Source organism: Prosopis cineraria, unplaced genomic scaffold (genome assembly GCF_029017545.1).
Source record: "Prosopis cineraria cultivar Desert tree isolate PC_DT_omini unplaced genomic scaffold, ASM2901754v1 PC5, whole genome shotgun sequence".
Lineage (NCBI taxonomy): Eukaryota > Viridiplantae > Streptophyta > Magnoliopsida > Fabales > Fabaceae > Prosopis > Prosopis cineraria.
Window position 1 is genome coordinate 39,315,975 of NW_026555336.1, and position 24,140 is coordinate 39,340,114.

Genomic DNA, 24,140 nt, shown 5'->3' on the forward strand with positions numbered 1-24,140 from the left:
AAGAGAAGGTGAAGCGGTGAAGGTCCGAGGAGAAAGGAGGTGCCGATTTGATTGGAGGTAAGGAGGAGGTGCGGAGTAATGAGTGAAAGCCCTTGGACAGCCAAGCAAGAGAAGTCGCCATTTGCTGGAATCTCTAAAGGCAAACCCAGGAAAGATGACGAGCACTTCGGGTACGCTCCTCCACCGACTCTCGATTGGAAGGGACGATTTGGATGTCGACAGTGAGAAAAGAGCAAGAGAAGTCATGGTTCGTAGCTCGCTGCTTGTTCCCCCATTCCTGAAACCGCGGTTTGGGGTCGAGAGATAGAAGAAGAAGAAGAAGAGAGAGAGAGAGAGAGAGAGAGATTTGAAGAGCCAACAGGCAAAGTCGTTTTCTTTCAGTCCCTTCCTTTCCCTTTGTTTGGAGCTCTGCGTGTCCGACACCTGCGGGACTCACCTATTTTTGGAAAGATTTTGCAATAACCTTAGAGTTTAGAATTAGAACCTTATTTACTAGCGATGCCAATGTAAGTACTCAAGCCTTTAGGATTTTTGGATAATTTGATCGTAATTCACTTTGTTTCACAATTTTTGGATCTAGGATTTTGTTGCACAATTTTTATCCTTGAAGTCTGTGCATGAACTTGAAGATGGATTAATTATTATTAAAATTTAATTGAATATTTGTTGATCTTGATTAATTTTTTACCAACAAATATATATTCATGTTTTAATAATAATTCATTTTAAATTAACAATAGTACATTTAGATTTATTTATCAATAAGTATTCATTCGAATTTTGATAATAGTTGATTTTAATTACATGCAGTCTTTGCTTGTTATTTTCCCTAAAAATATTTAGGATTTGAATAATTTGATCCCTAAAAATAATTTAGGATTTGAATAATTTGGTCATAATTCAGAAAGATAAGTGGATGTCTAGAAACTGATTGCTTGTCTGAAAAACAGATAGGGATTTTTGAAATTTAAGATTGATGCAGCAGGCTTTTGGGTGCTGTAAACCTGGGACTTTGTTATGCAACTTGATTGATGCTGTTGGCTTGTGGGTACTTGAGTTACAACCACTGTCAGTTGTATACAAAGACTCAAATTCCTTCTCTAGTTGCACTCTTTAAGTCCCGAAATCCTAGTCCATTTTACTGACCTTGGTAAACCAACTAAACCTAAAAATTAAAATTTGGAATGTTATACTCGCGGTCAACCCCTCCATTTGCCTCTCATTCAGAGAGCCTCCATCATCGTTGTTGTGCCTTCTCCTTTTTCCACCCAACACGAGTTTGATTCGAGAATATTGTAAGGGCAACTGGACCGTTCAAGAAACCTTGATCCTCATCACTGCCAAGAAGCTCGAATATAGCAGAGGCAACCTTTATACATTCAAGAATACTGCTGAGGGCAATTGTATGAGGGCTTTTGTTTCTTCTCCTCCATCGCTACCATGTTCATTGTTCGGTTGAAAGCACAGCTTTTCCCTCCTCATTATGATAGTCAAAGATACCCCCTATCCTCTTCCCCTTTCTTCCCTTGTTTTGCGAATCGCCTTGCCTCCTTCTATTTAATTTCTCCACCCATGAATTCAGCTCCACCCACTCTTTTCCCATCATCTTCCTCATGGACGCCCCTTCCTCCTCCAAGCCTCAGCCCTCTCTCGAAAGGAAGCCTTCCATTGATTCTGAACCCAAGACCTTGCTCGACAATGAAATCATCTCTCACCCTCACGGTTGAAGAAGATGGAGTCAAAACCACACGCTGAACTGACTGGTTCTTTTGACATGAACATAGCTCATTCAGAGTGCAGTGTGTCCTTCTTCACCATAGTCTTCCGATTCCCCTTGTGTCTTTTTACTTGTTCAATCGTGCGAGTCTTCCACATGGGTACGGGGTTGTTGAACCTCCTTTCTTGGCAACTGAAGTATCTCACTTGAATGAATATATTCGTTGCGCCAAAGAAGAGGAAGAAGAAGAACAATTGAGACATAGGGAGAGAAGATTTCTGGACAACAATTTAAAAAAAAGAATTGGTCAAAGTTAACAGTCAAATATTAGTCTAAGTTAAGGGAGAAGCAAAATTGCACACTTGTTGAAAGTTACTGGATGACATTGCTTTTTTAAAAACTGGTTAAAATACTAGGCACTCTTTGCAAAAAGTTTCAAGTAATTTTTGCTATTTAACCCTGAAATAAGTATAAAAATTTAAAATTATGGAAGTTATATAAAGAGTTTCTGTAAAAGGATAAATCTATATAAATTAAGTTGATCATGCTATAATAAATATTTTAAATTTTGACCCAGAACACAGAAAAAGCATTTTGATTGGTTGAAAGTCAAATTGTCCCTTGCTATATTTGATTTTCTCGATCTTGAACTGGAATTTTATTCAGTTGATTGTAGAAATCATTTAAAAACTTCAGTAACTTTGTTTTTTATACATCTGTTATGTTTTGATATCAAATTATTATTCCTTCTCCGAGTAAAATCATTTACCCGATATCGTCTAAATGGTGATTATGGGACATTGAAGTATTGAACCCTGATAACATGGGACACCTGACTAGAAATTAGGTAAGCTATTGTATGTTATAGGACTTAGCTTGGATGATTATATGTTATTTAGAATATGTAATATAACTTTTTAAATCTTAGTCGGGGATAGATTTTCTATCCCAGCGATTATTTTAAGGATGCCCTGAATACCTACTTCTTCGTTCTAATTCGGAGGCATGCATTTTTTATCTATTAAATTTGGTGGTGCAAGCGTGATTGCGTGAACATGGTGGATAACGATGTAAAGATTGTCATACCATGTGATCTCTATGATTTATTATCATTCTCCTCAATTCATGAATCTAAAGTATTAAGATAAAAAATATTCATATGTACTAAGTACATAAAAAAAATTGCCTTTGAAAGTTTTTTATACGAATTCTTTTCCTTTGCCTTTTCTTTTTCCTGTTAGAAACGAATGAGGAATTCAAATATGGAAAATGATTAAAAAAAAAACCCCTGAACCATATAAATGACAATTAAGTATAATGAAATGTGAATTATTATTTAGTTCCTAGAAACTTGTTTGACATTTTAAATTTTTTCAAAATGACATATTTGTCCCTACTGACTATTATAAAAAAAATGACTATTTTCATTGCATTATAAACTAAAAATATAATATAAAACGACTACTTTCTATATGCAAATTTGTAATTTACAAATGGATTAAAACATGCTCTCTTTGTTTAAAAATGTAAGATATTTTTAACCAAATCTCACCCCAATAAGATAATTACTTACTTTCAAATTAATCCTGTCTTTTCATATTCACCTTATTAAACACCCTACAATAAATATAATGTCATTATCAATAGGAATACTTTTAAAAAAAAGAGAATAATTACATTCGAAAGACTAAAAAAATTTTATATTTTTTAACATCCAATTCTTCAAAAAATGCCTTATATTTTTTAACGAGGGAGTAACTACTTACTTTTCAAAATGACTACTTCAATTGCATTTTATTGATAAGCAAATATGCACGAAAAAAATAGTCATTCTTTATGATGTTTTAGTTAATAACACAATCAAAATAGTCATTTTCTATGATAATTACTAAGGATAAATATGTTATTCCGTTAAAAAAAAAAAGTCAACAATTCTTTAAAAACTAAATAATAACTATTATATTTTGTGCTATTTAATTGTGATTTGTCTATTTTTGGAAAATGTTTTATTATCATTTTCTAAAAAAAAATTTCATCCGCTGGGTCTTGTTAGGTTTATGTGGCCATCAGTCAGTCTTACACGTTGAAAAGATGAAGAAATTTATGATATTTTGGCGGCCACATTACGTAAAGCTGAAAAAGCGAAATAAATTAAATGTAAATCTTTAAAAATAAAAATAAATATTTTGAAGAAATTCTAATAGTTCTGATTGATAAATCAATAAATATGTCTTTGGTAAAAAAAATCAATAAACATATTAAAACCTAGGGAAAATGACAATTACAAACTCTATAAAGATATTAATGATAATTATAGCTCTTAAATATTTGGAATCTCCATAAAAGGATCAAGGTATTCACTCACAGTTAAAATTAAAAATAATGTAAAAGTCTGAAATGCCCCTTATAAATGAATCAAAATAGCTGGTAAATGGGCTAACTCTTTGTTTCTTGTTGTTTTCTTTGATAAACCGTGTGCTCCATTCATCGATCCCATCAAATGTTGTTTTGTTAGGTAGTTATCGTCGCATCCGCTTGCACTGCTCTTTCCACTTGAGTAAATCTCTCGACTTTCAATTCTTTCCCTTTTTCTGTATTTTTCTTTGTTATATTAAAAAACCTAAAGGTTGGTTCATTTATACAAATAAATTTGAGAGTTTAGCGCGGGATCTAAATTGGAATTTGGGTACTTGAATTTTTTTTTCTATATTTTCATTTTCTAATTTTTTTAATTATTTTTAACTCCTTCTAGGGCGTGTCTAGGACCAATTTATGTGCAAGAGAAGCCAATTTAAATTAGAAGATTTAAATTGTCTTTTCAATAGCGTGATCATGTAATTTCAATAGTGATTTAAGGTTTTTTTAACTTCGATGTAAGGTGGATCCAATTATGTCATGAGTATACTCAATAATTATGTTAGATATATTCAATAGTTTGATATAACAGTTCAGTAGTTGTTTGTTTTTTCCCGTTTTCTTCATGTGTGTGCAGATGAATGGCTGAGATACAATAATGTTAGTAGTAAAATCCCAGGTTAAGATATTTGTCAATGAAACATATTCAAGATAATGCAAATTTTAGTCCCTTACATTTATATGAGTTATCAATTCAGTCCGTTACATTTAATTTTTAGCAAGGAAGTCCTTAATGTTTTCTTCCATTATCATTTTAATCTCCAGAATTGTAAAATACATAGTCATCAAAATATGATGACGTGTAAGTTATATTGCTAGCTATAGATTATACACATGAATGAATCATAAATGAATACACATAATCTTTTTTATATTCTTATTTTTTTTAATTTCTATTTTCCCTTCTAATTTCTAATTGGGGGTGTTTAAAAAGTCCCATAGAGACATCCTGTACAGCAAAACATAATAAAGGAAGCACAATCATGAAGTAGTTTGTAGTGTGACGGTCGAAGATTGTGAAGTAGAGTGCAACACCACAACGGTGTTCAATAATGACATGGAGGTGAACTACGGACTCTTAACAACAAATGCAGATTGTGAATAATCCTGCTTTATTTCTTCACAAGTAGTTCCAGATCTCTATAATTACCAACACTCATCAAAATTACAACCCAGTCATAAGATAACATGATAGAATACAATAAGGCGCAATAGAACCAAAAAAATTTATGGAGAATTTGTCTACATATTTTCCTTCTTAGTCTCTTAGAGGAATATGAAAGAGGCAAATCCGAATGCAAATATTTAGACCAGAAATTCAGTTCGTCTGTGATTTTGAACAAGAAATATTTTCAATCAAGTTCCGATCCATCTATTAATTTGCTTCTCGGGTGCCTCTGTTTCTGAATGAAGACAATCAAAATGATGAAGAAAGATGAGAAAACAAACTTGAAGATGGATCAAAGGTTAGTCGCACGCTGTCCTTGCAATTGATGAAGAGAAGTGATGGCTAGAATTCTAATTCTTCCTTTTGAATGATTGTGCCCTATAGTAGAGTGATGGGGTGGGAGGAGAGGATATGCATTAGGTTTGAATAGTTTAATTTCTTAATGTTTTTCTACCATATCCATGTTAGCTCTATTTTTCTATTAATCTATATGGCTACCATGTCATAATTCTATCAGTCATATCATCATGATTTACTAGTGTTAACTTCTCTTCAGAGATTAAGGATTGCTCAGATACTTTTATGAAACATAAAGGATTGACTTGGTAAAAATTAAATTTAAAGGACTAATTTAATAACTCATACAAAAATAAGGGACTAATATTTGTATTACCCCAAAATATTTATAATGTAATTGACATCTAGAAGAATTTTGTTGGATATGTTAACTACTAAAATTAGCTAACATTTTGGATAAATTTAGTTGGATATAATTATGAAATTAGTTAACATTCATGAGATATAATTCTAATGTAACGTTGATATATCTTTATTTTTGGTTTAAATGTGTGCACATATAATTTGTTGGATAAACGTTAATTACTAAAACCAGTTAACATGAATTGGAAATATTATTAATGTCAATTAGAAAAACTAAAAACCGAACTTGGAAATGGGTTGTTTTCCCATGTGTAATTCATGGACAACATCATCTTCTTTCAATCCCAACTCTACTTAATTTGAATAGCATTAGTTTGTGAACATGTGAATTATGGTTAGTCTCTTGTAAATTTAGGGATAGTTAAAATGTTAACTACTGAAATTAGCTAATACTTTGGATGCGATTTGTTGGACATAATTTTAAAATTTGCTAACATTAGTGAGATATAATGCTGGTATATTTTTATTTTTGGTTTAATTATCTGTACATGTAATTTGTTTGCTAAAATATTAACTACTAGAAATAGCTAATATGCATTGGCAATATTTGTTAATGTCAGTTGGAAAAACTAAAAACCAAACTTAGGAATGAGTTTTTTCTGGTGTGTAAATCATGGACAGCCCCATCTTCTTTCAATCCCAACTTTAAACTATTTAATTTGAATAGCATCAGTTGTGAACATGTAAATATATATCTAGTCTCTTGTGAATTTTAGATAAGTCATTTATGAAATTATGAATACTCAATTATTAATTCAATAGTTATGCCATGTATTTTTAGTAATAATGTTAGACATAGAGGGAAGATAAATGATGTTTTTTTCTTGTTCTCGCGCTTGCAACTCAACATTTGAAAAACTTTGCTTTGTGCTTGTACTGTGATGAAAAATAAATCAATGCAAAAAAAATGTAAAATGAGTGCTGAATTGTTCAAGCCTTTGTTGAGAATATTGGAATGATAGTTGTGAAGTAATAGAAATGAATTCTCATTAAAAATAACATGTGGTGAAATGTAAATCTGACCCTAAGAATTCATACACTTGAAATTCTTATGATTGCCATTGTACCCAATAAATATACGCTATTCACTCCAAAATTGAAATTTATTTTAGTTGTACAGTCTAAGACACAGGTAATAAAGACATTTAAACACTTTTAGATTGACATAGTTTGGAGCTTTGTGATATAAAACTTCAAATGGAGATTTATTCTATCACACAAAAGTAGGTAAATAATTAATAATTTGTACACTTGAGGCAAAAGCATCCCCCCAAAATTGAAGAGGTATATGCATCTAAGCAAGGAGCGACAAACCAACTTCAACAATAGGGAAATGTTTGCGTTCTACTCTACCATTCTGAGAAGAAGTATAAGGACAAGAAGACTAGGCAACAATTCTTGCTTTGCTAAATAATGGCACAAATGATTGATACTTACCTTTATTATCACTATGAAACACATTTATTTTCCTATCAAATTGATTCTCAATGATGTCTTTAAAGTGTTTGAAGGTAGATAAGGCATCACTCTTAGCTATAAATGGATATAACCACATGTAATGACTAAAGTCATCAATAAAACAAATGCAATAATGAAAGCTAGAAAAGGACAGAATCGATCTAGGCCCCATAAATGTGAGTGAATTAACTCTAATGATACTAATGCTCAATCTTTTTTCTAGTTTACAAACTTGGCTTAAACTATAGTCTAGGCTATTATCATATGAGTATAGACTAGATCATTTACATCAATCTTCTACAACAAATCTGATTAATGCCTTTGCTAATCTCTCTATTTAGTTTGACTCTATTTCATATGTTTAGAATAGGGGTGTTCCTCATGGTGGTTTTAATATAAATAATCATAGACGAAGATGAGGTTGTTTTAGCCAAAGCAACAACCTTACTTGTCAAGTTTGCACTAAGCCAAGACACACAGCTTTTGACTGTTTTTACATATTTATGTTCTACTAAATCTGTAGCATATTTTGCAACACCTAAAGTAGTTAATGATCCAACGTGGTACTTCAATAGTGGTGTAACTCATCATATTACTCATGATGTTCTTAGTTCTTCCATTATTACTATAGTTGGGTCAGGTATTCTTGAAGTGGGAGGTAAACATAAGTTACCTATTCATACAGTTGCTTATGCTAAATTTTTCTAACTATAGTTCTCAACATTGATGTTGAATAATGTTTTAGTTGTTCTTAAGATTCAAAAGAATCTCATGAGTATTTACAAAATGGCTATTGATAAGAATGCCTTAATCATGTTTGATGCTATTGATTGTTATGTTAAGGACAAGGCAATAGACAAAGTGGTTCTCATAGGAAAGCCTCGTGAAGGTAGACTTTATCGTGCCGAACAAATGCCTCAATTTGTTTCTCCTACTGCTTCATTTCTTACTAATGCTCTGATACCAAAACAAATCTTGAATGAAAACAAAAAAGCTATAAAACTGAGACAATAATACGATATGAGATAATCTCCCTAGATACGTGACAATCACACACACATATATATAGGCTTTGAAACATTTACACAATGATTTACATACGCATGCCAGCTTATAGTTTAGATATAACAATATTATACAAAATAAATAATTCAATTCAAACTAATTAGTTACAGATAACTAAGTCACATGCCATGTAATCTGCTTCCATCAATCTTAATGCTAGTACTCTTGGGCTTCTGTTTGGGCTTGGATTTGGACTTAACCTTAGGCTTAGCAGTGAGTTCAACAACTTCCTCAACAACCATTAACAAATTTTTCTTCTTTAGTTACTTAGGTACTAGATTTTGGTTTTAAGTTGTATGGAGATGTTTTTGAGAGTGTTATTCTCATTTTTCTTTGGATAATGTTTTAATTGGATCAAATAATGTGATAATATAGGATATTCTATTAAAGAAAGAACAAAGAAAAATTTGATTTTCTAGCATAGTATTACGTGTGAGGGGAAAGGTGTAGTTTAGTTTAGTTTTTTTTTTTTCATCAGAAAGGTGTAGTTTAGTTATTGTTTATATTATAAACGTGAAATCATATTATATATCTATATTATACTATCATAAAAGTTATTTTTTTATAATATAAAAGTTGATGTAGGACAATTATCATTTATACTCTTGTGAAATAAATGTATCTTGGAGAAATCATTTATCCTATCTTCTAATTATTTGTCACCAACGTAAGTGTATATTCCAACTAAGACATCTCTAACTAAATTAAGAAAAGGTTGTCATATAATTAATTAAGTTAATATATAATTTGAATCTCGAATTTTAGATCCATGGGCAATTTAAACCTTAAATTTATCTTGGATATATTTTTAATTATAAACAATTAAATTTAAAAAATTTTAAAGTAAAAGGCCATCTTTCTCAAATAGTGGGGTCCACAAGTGCATGGATTTTTTCTCTCTCCTTCTCTAGCAATATGCATTCCGTGGCATGTTTCCTCCCTCCTGTGTCTTTCTCCCTATCTCTTGATCACTTTCATCTTGATGAAAAGGCTCGCCAGTGACCATCAAAGGCACCACTACTCTAGCGCTATTTGCTTTGGTAACTTCTTCACTTCTATCTCTCTCCCTGTCTTCTAGCTTCTTCCACTCGTTGTTATTTGCGAGCACGTGCGAGCGAGCTCTCCCTCTCACTCACTTAAAGCAACTGTAGCTGAAAGACGTCCCTACGTAATGTATAGGAAAAGACAGATGCTTCCATATTGAACTAAAACAAGCAAGAAGTTAATGGTAATGGTGGAGAGTTGAAGGATTCACAAGCAAAGGGTGAGGTTGAGGTGGTTGGTGTGGTAAACGAGAGGTTTGGAAAGTATATGGGAGAGGAAGAAGGAAGGGGCTGGGGTTACGGTCAACCTCTCTCTCTCTCTCTCTCTCTCTCATGGTTGTTTTGGTGGCCACCGAGCACAGGAGGTTTACAACTTGCGAGGGCAGTGAGGGTAGGGAAAAATGTAAGGCGATGAAGGTTGTGACGGCTAAGACTCTGTAGAGGGTCCTACAGGGAGTAAAGACATGATTCATAATACTTGTGGAGGAAGCAGAGGCTCCTATTATGTCCTTCACCTTCACTTTGTATATAAACCCACTCATTCCCCAGCTTCCTTCTCAAAGCCCAGATGAATATACATTCTCATCGCACATAAATACACACGCTTTAAGTTTCTCAAAACAACAAAAGGTGATAAGAGTACTACTAAGACGACTAAGAAGAGGAAAACAATGGTAAAGAAGAGTGGGGGGAAGAGAGTGCGCGTGCGTCATGGGACTCAGAACAAGGAACACGGTGAGAGAGAGAGAAGGGTTGGGGCCGGGGGTGGGGAGACAGAGTGAGTAGGAAGGAAAAGCCATGCGTGATGCATATATGGACAAGATCGCCCATATCTTAAAGTAGCATGTGTTTAGTACAAATTACTTCCTCTAATTTTATTTATAATGCACTTCGACCCTGTTTTACAAAAATCAAAAAAAATATTAAATTTTATTAACTTTATTTTAAAATTTAATAAGTACATTTAATTTTAATAAATATTTTTAAATCTCATTATTATTATTTTTATTTTAATTATTTAATAGGAGCAAAAATATAAAGAAGAGCATTAGAAATTAAGGTATCTTACAATTAAGATCACATTTTTTCTTCTCTTTGCCTTATAATCAAAGGAGTAATCCTGAGAGCCAAATTGTCACAAATTTAGTTATTTAAAATTTAAAAATGTTTTTAAGACATGTTCAGAGTTCAAATTTCTTTAAATCTATAATTTAAGATTCATATTGCATATCAACCTTAATTACTTTTATTTGGAAAAAGAAAATACTTTTAATTTTATCCGTATTTAATGAAAATTTTTAATACATTATCAAATGTCTTATAGTAAAGATTATCAATTTTTTTTAAAAAGCGCCTTATAATAATTTAATAAGGACAGGAGGGAGTATTAAAAATTTAAAATGTTTGAAACACACGCCGAGATAAATAATTTTGTTGATCCAGTAATCAAACAATTTCTGAAAGTGCACGGAGACATTCACGTATTGAAGAACCAACAAATTCTTCATTAAAAAGGAAAAAGATCTCTAAATTAAAAAATTGTCATGTGTCATTTGTTCTATAGCTAAATTACCACCTGCCTCACCTGTATTAAGAAAATTGCTTAAGGTTAGTTTTTTTTTAATTAAATTTGTTTCAATTTGATTTTATCTTAAATATGCTCTTGATAATTAATGTTTCTCTGTATTTACTTGCTCATTCATTAAATAAGTAGTTAATGATTATTAGATGTATTCATATTCCCTCCCATCCTTAAATAAGGAAAGAAAGTAACTCCATACTTATTAAAAAATGATATATAGCTACTATATTCTTAAAATTATTTTTAAAATATGTGACTTTTCAATTTTATTCTTCTTTATAATTAATACTAATAACTGTAATAAATTATTGTTTGTGGATTCAAGCAATCATAATAAATGAAACGGGGTATAATTGCAAAAATATTAATTGTTCTAACTTTATTTTACATTAAGAATAAAAAATTTCCAAACTCTGCCTTATATAAAAAAACTAAGGCTTTAGAAAGTGTACATATTTTTTTTCCGAATGAAGTTGGAGACCACAAAGGGTCAATTACAAAATCTAACAACCAACTCACTAAGGCATGTTTATTTTAGTTTATTTCATAAAAAAATTACTTATTTTTTGGAAAAAAATATATTTTATGATTTTTATGATATTTGTTTAAACTTTTAAAAATAATCAAAATTTAAAAAAAAGCATATTTCTAAGTCGCTTTTGAAAATAATCTCATGTGATAGATGAAAGAGAGTTTTTTAAATAGGCAGGATATATGAAGATATTATAAAATTTTCTTAAATAATATAATAATAAATTATTTTTATAAAACAAAAATCAAGAAAAATATCATAAAATTTAAAAATAATTAACTAATAATTATTTTTTATTATTGTAACCAAACATAAAATAATGTCTACTTTTTATAAAATCTCTACAAAATAATTTTTTTATAAAATCTTTAAACTATCTAAAAATTACTTATTTTTTAATCTTAAATCAACAGATCCTAAGGCTACGAGTTCTTTTATACATCCACATGGAGAGGTGATAGATGATTAAAGAAGCAAAGAGAACGAACCAAAGTATTATAGTATATGTTTTAGACCCTAACTTAAAAAAAGTCTTATATTTCACTGAAAAAAGAGCCTCATATGTCTACCAAAAAAACTCTTATGTTTACGTGTGGAAATAGATGGCAAAACCATTACTGCCTGAGGAGGAATCTTACACTTAGAATTAGAGCGTAATAAGGTACGCGTTATAGCCTTGGTTGGCCCGGAGAATATTGTAGTGATCTATTTATTACATAATTATATGTGTCTATATATATATATATATATATATAAACATTTGGAAAAAAACTAATGGTGTATTTAGATTTATGGTAATTTAGATTTGAATTGAATCCTTCCCTTGGATACACATTTAGATTTGGCTGATTCATACTCCCTCCGTTCAAGAATGTAATGCATTTTTTAAAAGTTAAATATTAAAAAATATAAGATATTTTTAATATTTTGAGGTGAATCATTATTTTTTTCAAAAGTATCCTATTGATAATGACTTTATATTTATTATAGGGTGTTTAATAGGGGTAAATATAAAAAGATAAGATTAATTAAAAAGTAGATAACTACTTTATTAGGGAATGAGATTAGGTAAAAAATACTTTATATTTTTTAATAAAAGGAGTATTCAAATTCATTTCTTATTATCATTTTTTTATAATTTCAATTCTTCTCTACATTCTAATGACTTAAAACTAGATTTTAGACCTATGCGATGCATTAGAATATTAATCCACATAGTTTAAGAAAAGTGGAAGAGAGAAGAGTAAAAGGTAAATTTTATTAATTTTTTTTAAAAGAAAAGAAAAAATAACTATATTTTTAATTTCTTTAGTAACTTATATTAATTATATTTTTTCATTCCTAGTATGATATAAGAATTTTTTAGGCTATTAGAATATACAAATATAAATAAAAATTTATTTTATTTTCACATAATTTATTTTAGAATATACAAAAAATATTACTAACAATTTATTATAAAAATGTAAGGTATTTTAACAAAATCTTACCTCAATAAAGTAGTCAATTATCTTTAAAATAATGTCTTCTTTTTATATTTTCTCTTGTCTAATAGGATATTTTATTTTAAAATAAATATAAAATAATTTATTTATTATGAACACTTAAAAAAAACACATGAATGACAACTTGAAACATTAAAAATACCTTATATTTTTTAACATTTCACATCCAATAATTCAAAAAATACTTCATATTTTTAAATAAGAGAGTGCAATTTAAATTTTAAAAAGATAAAACATAAAATATAATTTTAATTTTAATTTATGTTATTAAAAATTAATTTTTTAAGAAAATTTAATTTATAAAAAATGGAAAAAATAATTGCATCTATAGTGCCAATCCGACGCAAATTACAAATGAGAAAGATTTCAATCATTTTAGATCTCTTGTTTTCTCTATTTTTACTATTAATACATTTATAATTCTCGTATCTTCTTTTATCTCTAATCTCTCATTCTCATTTATCATTAATTAAAAAATAAAGGTAAATTTATCAACTTTTTTATTTTTGTTTCAAATCTCACTCATTTTTATTTTTTCATTTGAAATTTTTTAAATTACACAAACTTTAAATATGAGATTTATTTAAAATTCAAATTCAATTTTACCAGTTCAATTCAACTGCTCCTAACATATATTTGTAGGGTAAAAAAAAATAGAGCTGATAATATGAGTTGGGCCCGTGGACTCAATCTACCAACCCACAAAAAAGTTGTGGGTCGAGCTAAAGAAAATGAGTTTAATTATATGCAAAACGATTTTAGCCCGCCTTGTATAACTTGAACCCGCAGCGAGTTGGCAAGTTAGCCCACTTATATTTTTTTTAAAATATAGACAATAAAAATAAATGAGATTTAATTTAAAATAAAGCATTTAAAGTAAGCATACATGAAATTGCAATCTAAGTACTTGATACTTTTACATTTATTTAATTTAAGTTTAAATTATGTAGAAGAAAATAAAAACACATTGCTTATATATTTCAGTAGTGATATAATATATTATGAATGTGATCAAGACAAAATTAAATAAAATATTTTATTATACTCTAATTCATTCATACAATAGCTTATATTGTTTGCAAAATAGTACTACTTGAGCTAGCAAATAAAAAAAATTTGTTTGCCCTTTTTATTTAAAAAATTAAATATATTTATGAAATATTAACCATATATTATATTGTCATTTTAATTTGAACATAAAAGAAAAAAAAACAAATACAGAGACATTAGAACGTTTAGGTAATATGAACTAAATATATTATGAGTACTAATCTAATAGTCATAGTTTAAATTATCATTATTTTTTAAAAAAAGAGTTGATATTTTAATTTGTGGCATCAATTTTGTAGCAAAAATACCAAAATAAGATGAAGAGAAAAGGGGATAAATAGAGAATAGAGAATTTCTATCAATGCATATATATATATATATAATATTGATCAATCATATAAAGGATTAGAGAATAAAAAAATCACAACATTAAATTAATTTATATTTTAGTGGTGATATAAGCATATTTTAATTAGAAAAACTTTTATTATTATTTGGATAGTTAATTTTTAAGGGGAATATATGAACTTTTTATAGTGAAAAAAAATGAAAAGAGATAAATTTATAATTTTAAAAATTTTAAAAAATTATTAAAAATATTTTTTTACTTATAAATTGACCTGCTAATCCACCAACTCGCCTTATCAAACCCATATCTCACGGGTTGACCTATATTACCCATTCTAAAAAAAAGCATAAGATGGAGTATTTTTGCAGGACAACGATCGCATTGCATATTGCGCGGTTGACTCGGACTCGAGGACCATCATGTAGTTCGCAATTGGATGGGCTTCGTCAAATCAGCGGAGAACTACGCCCTGTTTGGTTTGTTAGAAGCATTTTAAAGAAAATGGAATTGAAAATGAAATTAGAACTAAAAATAGAAAAAAAAATGAGTTTAAAAGTATAGTTTGGTATGCTGAAAAATTGAAATGGAATCCTTGTGCCTGAAAATGTTAAAATACATAAATACCCTTAAAAATATAAATTAATAAATCAATTTATAAAATTAATTGTCATCCGTAATCCACTTCATCTCCATTCTCCCTGACATTCCTTTTCATTGGCATCTTCAACATGCTAAACAACATTTGCCATTGATCTCCATCTCATTCCCTTCATCAATCTTAACTTGTAGCAACAAATCAAGGAAGCAAGGCCGACATGATCGAGGGAGAAGCTTTGATGGAGGACTACTAAGGATATCTAAAAGAGGTTCCTTGTCGTCGACGTCGTGGATCCTAGTTAGATTCAAAGCAAATGACAGAGAAGACGAGAAGCTCCGTCGAAGAAGATAAGACACGATTGCGACAGAGAAATCAGTTGGTGGAGTATGGTTGCTAGTTTGCTGTGAATCAAAAGAGTGGAGGGCCACTCAGTGGTTGTGAGTCTGCGATGTTCTTTAAAATAGAGGATAGCAATTTTCAGATAAAAATCTAGTAGAGCAGTGCGTCCTAGGCAATCGCTGGTTGCAAGGAGGAAGGGTCGGAAGAGGGACGGTCACAAGTGAGTGGGGTAGGGGTCTACTTGATGGAGGTAATGAAAAGAGGAATCACTAAGAGAAGACGAAGATGATGAAGGCCATGGGCACAAAAGTTGGCAGATCCAAAAGTGCTGCTGCATGAAGGAGATGGCGGAAGTATATGAAAAATGAAGACGTGAAGGGGATGATGCAGTCATGGCTCGCAAAGGAGATTTAAGAAAAAAGTTAATGGTGTTTTGGTCTGTAAAATATAGGGGTCTAGCTAGCTCGGGACATTAATTTCCACCCTCTTTCTTGAAAATCATTTTCCAAGAATTTACTTGATGTCAACCAGATTTAGGAAAATGTGAAATTCCACTCTGTCCTCTTCCGGATGCAATGTTGCTGTACGGATCCTTTTAGGCATGTGATGGAACAAATGGGAATGTCTCAACAATAAATCAACGCTATCTGGAGCAGGCCAAAAGCATGCTATGCTCACTTCACCATTCTCCTCCTTCCAGTATAACATGGCCACAAGATAATGTTCAAGCCACCGATATGAGTTTGCATATGATACTTAAATATATAAAATTAATCATTTGACTAAACAACCTCTAAAGCATGTTATTATTAAAGCAAAGACAGTGTCAGGTGCTGATGCTGGGATTAAAGTTTCCATTCCCAGAATCCGCGGTCTCACACCATGCACGGCTCCTTTTTCCTACTTGCCTTGCTCCTTGCATATACAATTTTCTGTCACAGTTATCTTTTGAAGCGATCCTATGAATCAGTGTCAAGCTCAAAAACTTGTATAACACTGGCTTACGCGGGCCTTTTAGACATGGTCAGATTTACGTGTTTTTGGTAGAAAATTGCAAGTTTTTATTCCTAATCTTGGCGGCAATTTTACCTTGTGTTTATGGTTTAATCAACATGTTGACCGTGATGTCTTCTTCGTGTTCTATATGTAATTTACTGTGCAATATATTAATTTTTTTTGGACACCATAAACACCCCATACATCACATGAGGTGAAAAATCTAATTATGAATACATACAACGCATACAAGTTTCAACATGTAATTAATATTAATAAATGACTTTGGAATAGGAGTAACAGAATAACACAATTCTACTAACAATTTTTTATTTCGTATTAGTATTGATCAATTTTATTTCTAAAACTATAATTAAATTAAATAAATACTCTCTCTATCTCACATTATAAGATATTTTTATTTTCAAACAAAATATCACATATCAATAAATCTTATTAAATACACTTAATAATTTTATTTTTTAAAATAAAAATATAAAAGTTTAAAAACATTTTTCGTTTAATAATCTTAAATTTACACTTAATTGATATTAAACAGAGAAAAAAATAATAATATTAAATTAAATCTATTTGATAAAACTTTATTCTTCTGTAAGTATTTTACGTTTTAAAATAATAATTTTTTTAAAAGTATTTTATGAATTAGAACGGACGGAGTGAGTATCATTTTAGTGAAATCTCTGAATGCCAAGAAGTTCGTATTTATTTGGCGTGTGAATGTCACATTCTCTGATGAAACGACAAACAGTAACTTCCGCTCGCCGCTCGGACCCCAACAAGCTTTGCGCTCAATTGCTACGAGGGAGGGAGTGGGGAGTCACTGTCAAGTGTCAAGCGAAGAGACCAACATTCAGTGTCGAGGGCATTCCCGTAAAACCGCACGCCACGGAAAACCTGGCATCGGAAGTATTCCCACACCGAAGCAAAAAAGTCCAAAAGCCAATGGAATGCCAAGTAGCCAGAGAGAGAATAAAAGGGGGAGACCAAAAAAGAGAGACAGAGAAAGAAAGAGCAGCCCGGAGCCTCCGTTCCCCTTCACGCCTTCTCTCTCAAGCCAGACCCATCAGCAGCGATCTGATCGCTCAATTTTTGGAAACACTACTTTGCTGCATTCATTTCGACTTTGTCTCAAACCCTAAATCACACTTCCCCAGATCAATTTTTTCCCAACAATCTTTCATTTTCCTCTCGTCGATCATCTCATCGACGGCTTCCTTCCTACACTAACCCTAAAATGGTCGTGAGTGGTACTGCCTCCAATCATTCTCCTCGACATTCCCCTGATCACCTGAGCAGTCCTCAACCACGGCGTGCTGTGAGGTCCGCTGTTTCTTCGCCGTGGAACCAGATTGTTCGCGGTGAATCGGAGCCAACTGCTGCTGTCCCTTTGTCTCCGTCGCCTCCGGCGACGCTGGTTGAATCTTCCCCGGTCGCTCCGCCCTCTTTGCCCATGGATGATTCGAGCTCTGTCGGCGAGAGCTTGGAGAACGGTAGCCTGCCGAATGGCAATACCGGTAAGAGGCCTGCTTGGAACAAGCCGTCCAATGGGGTTGATTCTGAAGCTAAGCCGGTCATGGGAGCTGTTTCTTGGCCAGCCTTATCGGAGTCTACCAGAGCAACGATGAAGTCGACTACTGAATCACCAAAAGGGGGGGCTGATGGATCGCCCGAATCCCAGTTGCAGGTTTGGCGTTTTCTGATTTTAGTTTGTTGGAGATTGGGAAATGCTTGTGTTTCCGGTACCTTCATCTTTCCATTTTTTGGTTAACTTTAGTAAGAGCAGCGTAGTCGAGCTGGTGTTTCCTTTATTTTTTATCTGAAATTGAAATAACAATAACGGCAAGAGAGGATTATTCTTCTCATATCTATAATTTGCTGCAATACCTGTCAAACTGATTATTAGTTTAGTTTGGTTGCTGCACTTTTTTTTTTGAAAAAAAAGAAATAAATAAATTGAGAGGGTAATTGTTGTTTCTCTGTTTTAGTATGATATGAATGTTGATTTAGGATTGAAGTGGTTCATGTCCTTTTTGGTAGCTATATCAAAACAACCTTTTGCTATGCCGTAGCAGCCATATAGGTTTCAAAACACATTCATCCTTCGCATTCGTGGTGTCTGCGGGCTTGCATGTTTTTTGTGTGTATATTTTCTCTTTATATGATTTATATCTGCACATATATAGTTCTATTGTTTGAAGTGCCACTTACAGGGTGCTGGAATCACACCTTCCTCTTCACAAAGACAAGCTGGTGATAATGCAAACCCAAACAATGTGGTGCCAACTCGCCAGAAATCAATAAAACGAAATGGTCCAAATGCATCATTTAATGGCAGCCACCCACATCAATCTGCACCTCAAGTTCAAATATCTGCACCAGGTTTCCACAACACCTCTCCAAGGGACTATACACAAAGAAGTGGATTTGTGTCTCAAACCCATAATGTTAATGATCACCCACAACAGCGTAATTCATTTAGGAATCGTAATGGTGGTCCACACCAGCGTGGCGATGGTACTCATCATCATAACTACAGCAGCAGGCGTGAACAAGATCGTGGGAATCAAGATTGGAATACTCATCGTAATTTTAATGGTAGAGACACTCATATGTCTCCAAGAGCTTTTCCAAGATTTATGAGGCCGCCACCTCCACCTCCTCCTCCTAGTTCTGGTCAATTTATTCCCCCACCACCGGTGCGGCATTTTGGTGGTCCAGTTGGATTCCCTGGTAAGCTTTTTAATTTCAAGATCTCCCCCTTTTTTGGATATTGATATGATCCGTGACTATTTATTTTCAGAGTTAACGCCGTCAGTAGTATATGTAGCAGCTCCACACCCTGATCCACTAAGAGGTGTTCCTTTTGTACCACCAATACCACCTCATGCGATGTATTTTCCAGCTCCTGATCTTCAGTTACCTGCTAAAATAGTCAACCAGATTGACTACTATTTTAGGTACTGTTTTCACTAGCTAGATTTTTTTTTTTTCATTTGTTTTCTCTCTGTTATATTTAACTTTCTTTTTAAAAGTTAACTGTAAATATGCCATGACTTGCCTATTGCAGCGCCGAGAATTTAATTAAAGATACATACTTGCGGCAGAACATGGATGGCCAGGGTTGGGTCCCAATAAAATTAATAGCTGGATTCAAGAAAGTGAGTTGCCTGGGGTATTTCATTGCTTGCCCCCCTTTCTTTTTATGTAAGATGTTAGAGAGACTGTACACTTCTTAACTTTTATATAAAGGGTTGCTCTGATTTCAAGACACTAATGTGAGGATCATCTGTTATCACTTCCTGGAAATTATTGGTGATTAAATTGGGTGCTTCTTTGCAAGTAATAGGTGATGATTGCATACAACTAGTTTTAATGTTTTTTGTTTCCCGATGATTTTAGAGTTCCTATCAAATGTTATCAGTGGAAAGTATGTTATAAAGGCAAAAACTATGAAGTTTAGGGTTGAGGTTTTTTAATTGGATTTTGGACAGCAAGGTACATGTAGATGCTAGGTTCTAGGCCGGATGTGAGGATGCAAAAGCATCTAACTTTAATTTTGGCAAAGATAAGTTAGTCACGCTTGCACTTGTGTGATTCTGGTTATGGTCCTCAGTTTGACTTTCATAACTACTCAAGTGTGCTAGTTTGTTGATTCCTGTTTATAAATCTATTGGAAACAGAAAACAGGTATGTAAAACAGTGCTTGGGTGGCTTATACCATTTTCATTTCCTCATTGTCTAAATATGCTAATCCAACTATTACAATAGCGGCCAGCTTGCATGCTCTGCAGGACATATTCACAGAGGTCCATGTCTCTGAGTTAGCTTGCTGTCCAGGAAATATTTCATACTAGCATCCAGTTTGCCCGTACTCAGATTTCTGTGATTGCATTTCAGCTGTTTTTGGCTTATCATTTTAATATAGTTTGTTTCCAACAATAGATAGGCTTCATCAACTTTTTACTTGATTCTCTGAGTGATCTTCCCATAGCCATCACATTTATGTGAAGTGAAAATCTTTGCTGTTGGTTGTCTGAAACTTTCGGTTGTGCATTATACTTACTAATCAGACATCTCTACTTATTGAGCTTTATTCATACTTGCTTCTAAGCTTTGCCTTGTGATCATGACTTGGTGGGGGGAAAGTTTATGTCTTTAGATTGATGATCATGGTATTTTGTTTAACTGATTTTATGTTGTAGGCGTGCTGTAGCGAGAACCTCATCCGTAGAAACTTGAATGATCAGAATAACTCTATAAGACTGAGGATTAAACTATCTTTGCCTTTTCCTTTTCCTTTTCCTTTTCCTTTTCCTTTCCTTCTCTTTATCTTTTTCTGCCAACAAGGTATTAAACTAACTCTTAATTGGATGTTGAATTTTTTTGACTGATGGAGGTGAAATGGTGATATATGATTTGATGTGTAATTGGATTATTGTTTTGCCCTATTGGTGCCCATTTCTCTAACTCTACTTTGGCAGCCTTTTAAGTTTTAGGGCATTGTCTCTTATTTCTATGCTATATCAATTATTTGTTGAAATATTTCAACTGGCAAAGCTATCTCCATCAAGTAATATAGACCTCTTATGCAGCTTTAGTTGAGGGTGTGGACTTGTCTGGACTGCCACTAATAATGTCTGAGAATATTATGTGGCCTTGTTTATCATCATGTAGTGATTTTTATTGTTCTGTTTTTCAAAGTTTGGAGTGATATCCCCAAACAATATAAAAATTCGTCTACGTTGGATTGAGTTGTAGCATTGATCACTGCTAGATGGTAACATTTATGTCTCTATCAGGTCATGCAGTTGACTGACAACGTCCAGCTTATATTAGATGCTCTTCGAACTTCATCTGTTGTGGAAGTGCAGGTATTTTTTTTTTTTGGGGGGGGGGGCGCTTCATTCTGATGCTTGCCTTGAAGTTTGTTGTATACGATAAGTTTTAGAACTTGACGGCATCATTTTATTCTTTCATGCCATATTTGTAACGTGTGAATTTAAGTAAACTCAAGCATATGGTTGTCAAAGTCACATGACTCGTGAACTTGGAAGAGCTTTGCTATGTAACTGTAAGTGTTAAAATGTATATTCTCCTGTAAACAATTCTTAAAATGCATTATAAATTGCTAAAGAAAAGAAAAAGGAAAAGAATTATAGCATACTCAAATATTTAGAAATCATATCTAATCATAATAATTAATAGAAGATTTAAAATAAAAAGATTATGAGACCATGGAGTTCTTATGTATAACCAGTCAGACTACCTCCGCCGAAAAACAACCACCTACCTACCAGGCTTATGTTGCTTCTTTGGTTTCTTGCTCATGTTGACAGTATCAGGAATCTGAAAAGTAAGGATGCTTTAGATGCTTGAGGGTTTTGTTTAATGAAATGCAGAATTCTTTCCCATTTTTTGGTTAGGGCTGGATTTTCTTTGAAGCCATTGATTGGTAAGGAATAATGGCTGTGCTAGATCCTAGTAAGGGAGGACAGTATCATTTTGCGGATGTGGTTGAACTTGTTAAACTCAGTTCTAACTTGTCATTTTCTGAGTTTTATGCAAGTTATGTGAGTTAACAAGTGTTCCCACCCTAGAATCCTAAAATCATATGATTTCACATTTTAAAAATTAATTGTAACTGCCGTGCTCGAGATTTGTTTATGCAGATGGGGAAATGAGTTTATTTCACATTTTAAAATAAATTCTTAAACTTTATTTTATGACTTGATAAGAGTTTGTTTACATCAGGAAAATGAGCATTGCAATGTTTATCCCCTACGTTAATACTTAAATTGCATCATAAATTTGAAAAATAGAATGCAATATATGCAAATATTCATACATTAGAATCCAAGTGGCAATGGCTAGTTGCCTCACTGGCAACGCCACCTCCTTACAGACACGGGTCTAGGGTTCAAAGCTTACACTGGCATGTGTGTGTGTGAGTTGTAAATATTAAATTGATTAATCTAGACAAATGATAAGATTCTTTTTTCAGCAATAGCAGTAGCTGTAACAGCACTGAACAAAGAGGGGGAAAAGAAATTCACTTAGTTATCATGAATAAGCTTGGATAGATTATTTTAGAATATCGACATAAGATTACCAATGATATCTCGACATTAATAGCCTAATTTCTTTTTTAATATTTACGAGTGCAAAATAAATTGGAGGCTAGAGAAAATCAGGGACACGGACACAGGAAGCTGAGATAAATGGAGAGATAATTTATAAGTTGATTTTGACAACCATGTGTAATGGGTACCTTCTTTTGTGATTCAAGTTTCAATTCTTGATAATGTGATTTGTCTTTTGTCATTGTTTTATTAAAATAAAACAAAAAACATAATTTGAAATATATATACATATCATAGGGTGACAAAATTAGGAGACGAAATGATTGGAGCAGATGGATCATGCCTACTTCTGTTCACCCTCCTGATGTTCTAGGCTCTCAAAGCCTTGGCCAGTTTGGTCAGGATATGTTGTTAGCAGTGCAAAATATCTCTCTAGAGAATACAACTGGCGATCATGGTGCGGGACGGTTAGATGTTCCATCTGACACTTCACAGAACGAATCATCATTTGGTGATTTGAACAATCGGTTGCAGCTTTCCACTGTTGAGGCAATTGGTGAAGTTGGAATTCAAGGATCAGATCACACTCTTTCTGCAAGAAATTAATTGTAGATGTGCTTTAGCACAATTTTGCGCGGAATGTTTTTTAGAGGAAGTCAGGAAGCAGGAATTTAAGAATGATCTCACGATTTATGCAGAGAGCGACTTTGCACCAGGAGCAATTGGATGTATGATATTTCTCGAGGCATTTGGGACGACAATGCTGAAAAGACGAAACGAAAAGATAGCGGAAGAAAACAGATTCAGTTGTAAACCATTCCACAAAAAAGGCACTTTCCTTTTCCTCTTTATATATGGAGCTAGTAGCATAACTCTCTTGATTGCTTCTTGTTTTTATGGAGTGGACTCTTTGATGTTGGGATGGTTGTTGCATCAATCGGGGGATTTTTATTTTCTTTCCCCTTACTACCCCACAGCTGCTTTTTATAATCTTTGGGGTCAGCATTACATGTGAGATAGATCGTGGGTGTTGAATGCTTGGGCCACACAGTTGGTTAACTGCTTGTTTCCTCCGAAGATAAAAAAGAAGTAAAGATGATTCTGCAGCCGGAGCTTGTCCTGCAATTATGCTGTTTTTACCTCACATCATATTCGAAATGACATTGATGTTTATATGCTTTCAGTTTTTCTGGATTTAAACTTGCAGAGATTTCAAAGCATAAATGCCTCTAGTGGGCATATCAGAACTTTAATTATCCAGGTTTTAGCTGGGGTGATGTTGGGTTCTTGTCAATCTAGACTTTGATGTTGCATGCTTCTTAAATCCCAGCTGTTGGCTACTTTATCTGGCTGATTTATCACTATCTATTGTATCGATTTATTGGTATGATTGGTATCACTAATAATTTGTCTTCTTAAGCATAACTAGATGGTTTGTAAAATATTTTTGAAGTGACTAATATATCAGTGATTTAAAGGTATTTTATATATTGTATGCTGTA

General features: G+C 32.6%; 2 protein-coding genes across 3 annotated transcripts in view; both read left to right on the forward strand.

Moving 5' to 3' along the window:
• Positions 1 to 24,140, forward strand: part of LOC129312155 (NEP1-interacting protein 1-like) — a 70,340-nt gene that overhangs the window by 3,516 nt on the left and 42,684 nt on the right. The gene's annotated exons all lie outside the window — the stretch shown is intronic.
• LOC129312154 (la-related protein 1C) lies at positions 17,499 to 24,025 on the forward strand. 2 transcript variants are annotated; one of them, XR_008593456.1, is made up of 6 exons: positions 17,499 to 18,242; positions 18,769 to 19,288; positions 19,359 to 19,515; positions 19,626 to 19,762; positions 21,358 to 21,429; positions 22,936 to 23,075. XR_008593456.1 is itself a non-coding variant. In XM_054954768.1 (6 exons), exons 1-6 carry the CDS (start codon positions 17,793 to 17,795, stop codon positions 23,242 to 23,244), a joined length of 1,599 nt encoding a protein of 532 aa, XP_054810743.1. In that variant the 5' UTR covers positions 17,504 to 17,792; the 3' UTR covers positions 23,245 to 24,025. The 2 variants fall into 2 exon arrangements, 1 of the variants encoding a protein (XP_054810743.1); XM_054954768.1 differs by having other exon boundaries at positions 17,504 to 18,242; positions 19,626 to 19,716; positions 22,936 to 24,025.

Bases quoted from the DNA above. Each gene is read 5' to 3' on its own strand.
- LOC129312154 (XM_054954768.1), top strand. From the start codon at position 17,793: ATGGTCGTGAGTGGTACTGCCTCCAATCATTCTCCTCGACATTCCCCT. The intron at 19,289-19,358 runs GTAAGCTTTTTA...ATTTATTTTCAG, and splicing joins TGGTCCAGTTGGATTCCCTG to AGTTAACGCCGTCAGTAGTA. The intron at 19,516-19,625 runs GTACTGTTTTCA...TGCCTATTGCAG, and splicing joins CAGATTGACTACTATTTTAG to CGCCGAGAATTTAATTAAAG.